Source organism: Mercenaria mercenaria, chromosome 3, assembly GCF_021730395.1.
Source record: "Mercenaria mercenaria strain notata chromosome 3, MADL_Memer_1, whole genome shotgun sequence".
Taxonomy (NCBI): Eukaryota; Metazoa; Mollusca; class Bivalvia; order Venerida; family Veneridae; genus Mercenaria; species Mercenaria mercenaria.
The window spans coordinates 49,984,054-49,987,028 of NC_069363.1; the positions used below are offsets into that span (position 1 = coordinate 49,984,054).

Here is a 2,975-nt window from a genome sequence, read left to right on the forward strand (position 1 = left end):
TCTTCCTGTTACAAAAGTAACACGTTTAAGTCCCATAAAGCGATATTAATGCGAAAACAATCTTTCCTAAGAATTTCCTAATTTCTGTTGTTACAGTGTCTTAAATGCGTACTATCAAAACTAGCTAGACTATTAAAATCATATTTTAGACATTTATTTATGTTACTTCTTGTATCACATTGGTTTTGGCAGCAAACAAAACATTATTCCTCGTCACAGATTATTTCAATATTATTTCTACATTTATTTGCAAAAGGTTTACCATTCAAGGTATAAAAGCAGAAGTTATAAGGCTTCACGATTCGAACTCTGGTCATCCAATACTACCAATTAAACTAACAATATTAATTTCATTAATGGATGGGCAAACAACTCATATAGGCATGGAATTATGGACAGTATTGGAATATATTTATTTCTGTTTCGGGGAGTTTGTACCAAATTTTCGCATACTATTATTAGGTAAGACAAATTTAATACAGAAAAATGATATTGTTATGTACAGCTAGAAGCATGCACGTTTAAGTTGATATATTGTATGAAAATGTCAGTTAAATCTTTATGATTTAAATTGCGCATATTTAATTTTAAATTTGCTAATTGTTGTGAAAGATTTCAAGGTTGATACTGCATAGATGTTTAAATTTAAACTTTGTGAGTCAGAGGAGGTTTACTTATGAAATGATTGTGTTTGTCTAAGGATTTTGCTCTGTAGCAGATGAAATATTCTGATAAACGTTCATGCTTGCGGTTGATAATCTGTATTAAAATTAGAATTTGACAATATCCTGTATTACCCAGATTTTGTTTGCCGGAAAAATACTCAAAGATGGATGAAACACACGTGAATTTCTCTTTCTTTTATATTTTATTTTATATCGCGTACTTTTCCGTGGCTCTGGGAATTGAAAAGTCTTGCTCTAAATTTCCACTTGAGCACGATATGTTATCTAAAATGGTTAGAATGGAAAATAAAAATGGAACAGATGGAGATTGAAATGATGAACCAGAGAGAAAAAATGGAGAAGTTTTCCAGAGACTATGCCAGTATGAGAGATATCCTCTTCGTTGTGATGGAAAACAAAACTGCTGAGTTCGCTCGAGTAATGGAAGGTAAGAACATGGACATTGCAATATTTATTGTCTTTATATTAGTGATATCAAACTGAAAATATGTACATTTTGTCAAGCATTATTTGCAGTCTTACTCAAATGTTCAACGGCCATCAGAGATGACTAGCGGTTACTCTGAACCAGTTAAGCGAGAAGTAGTAGTAGCAGCAGCAAATGCAGCAGCAGCAGCAGCAGCAGCAGCAGCAAATGCACCACCACCAGCAGCAAATGCACCACCACCAGCAGCAGCCAGCAAATGCAGCAGCAGCAAATGTACCAGCAGCAGCAAATGCAGCAGCAGTAGTAGTAGTACAGTAACAACCGGAAAATCAAGTCAAAAGTCCGGTTTTCAGAGGATTCGAGTTTTCAAATATTCCTTTGCAGTAATGAAAATTAATCCGGTTTGCAGAATGCAGCAGCAGTAGCAGCAGCAACAGCAGCAGTAGTAGTAGTAGAAGCAGCAGCAGTAGTAGCAGTGCTTTTATAAACTATTATATTTGCTGCTCCAGTTAAAGATCAGTTAGACTTACTTAGTGTCTTTACATTTCCACTTCAGGGCTAAATGCAATAGAAAAGTCAAGGTCCATTGTAGCGTTTTCTGCAGCTGCAAAGAATCATCAAACGGTCTCGGCTGGAAATCAACCTTTCGTTTTCGAATCCGTAATTACAAACGTCGGCAACGCATATAACTACACTTCAGGACATTTTGTGGCACCAGTCTCCGGGACTTACGTTTTCTACAGCAGTATTCTCTCGATGGCTGGAGCTTCATTTGAGGCATATATTGCAGTAAATGGATCCATTAAAGTGCGAATGCATGAATCTGGAAATAATGGGCCACGTTACGGTATGGCTAGCCAGTCAGCCATTGTAGAACTTAATGCAGGTGACGTTGTGTCTGTGAACAGCCCGAGTTCAGTGAAGGTACATGGAAATACATACACAACATTTAGTGGATTCTTGATTCGTCAGTTTCAGTAATCACTGGTCTAGTAAACATATATGTTTACAGTTTGATAATATAAACTTTTCAGCAATAGTGAAATCACGTTAAAATATTATTTGACGCCCTATAGGCGCCGAGAAGGTTTTGTCATATTTGGTTTACTATTTTCCGTAACAAAGGCATTTCAGAATCGCATAATATTACACAATGGTGTTACACTTAATTTACAAATTCACTAGCTGTTTACGCATGAACAGATTATTCAATGGGATGTGTAATCGTCTCGTTGACGCAATGTTGACCTTCTATTAGTGATATCCTGTTTTGTCCACATTTTTAAAATATGAAATATTAGAACCAAAATAATACATAGCAGAACCATGTTTTAATCTGTTTAAGGACATTTCCTTTGGACAGAATTTTAAATGTTTTTACATAACTTTTTCTTCAATATTTACTCTTTCAATTTTAGCGATCATAAATGTATGTTTCCATGTCTGATTGGATAATGTATGACCAACTGGTATTCAAATATCAGAATGAAAAACTGAAGCAAACTGTAACTACAAATTCCATGACAAATAAATACATTCACAAATTTTCATAGTTTTTTTCCTTCTGCACATATGATATTACATAATTGATACAAATAATTGCTTAAATTCCTAAATCAATATGAAATTCGTTTTCTTTTTAATTTTTATTTGCATGAAGATTTTTCATATATTACACTAAAATGTAACAAAAATGTATATCTTTTAATAGTAACTTTTTTTTTTCTTTTTGTTAAGTGGCTTACTTCGTGCACATCAGTACATGAAAGAAAGTATCTTAAAACTCAATCCTTGCTTTCATCGTCAACCAATGTAAGTCATACAATGTTTGTTTGGAGCTATCAAATTTCCCCCTGTTAAGG

The 2,975-nt window shown here is 34.3% G+C and overlaps 1 protein-coding gene across 1 annotated transcript; it reads left to right on the forward strand.

Moving 5' to 3' along the window:
• The first annotated feature begins 633 nt into the window (after nucleotides 1-633).
• On the forward strand, nucleotides 634-2,661 carry LOC123524862 (C1q-related factor-like). The gene is made up of 2 exons (XM_045303384.2): nucleotides 634-1,113; nucleotides 1,670-2,661. The coding sequence occupies exons 1-2, from the start codon at nucleotides 978-980 to the stop codon at nucleotides 2,092-2,094; spliced, it is 561 nt and encodes a 186-aa protein (XP_045159319.2). The 5' UTR covers nucleotides 634-977; the 3' UTR covers nucleotides 2,095-2,661.
• The last annotated feature ends 314 nt before the right edge of the window (nucleotides 2,662-2,975 follow it).

Excerpts from the sequence above, each read along its gene's own strand:
- LOC123524862 (XM_045303384.2), top strand. The coding sequence starts at position 978 with ATGGAACAGATGGAGATTGAAATGATGAACCAGAGAGAAAAAATGGAG. Across the intron at positions 1,114-1,669 it reads GTTCGCTCGAGTAATGGAAG|GGCTAAATGCAATAGAAAAG; the intron begins GTAAGAACATGG and ends TTTCCACTTCAG.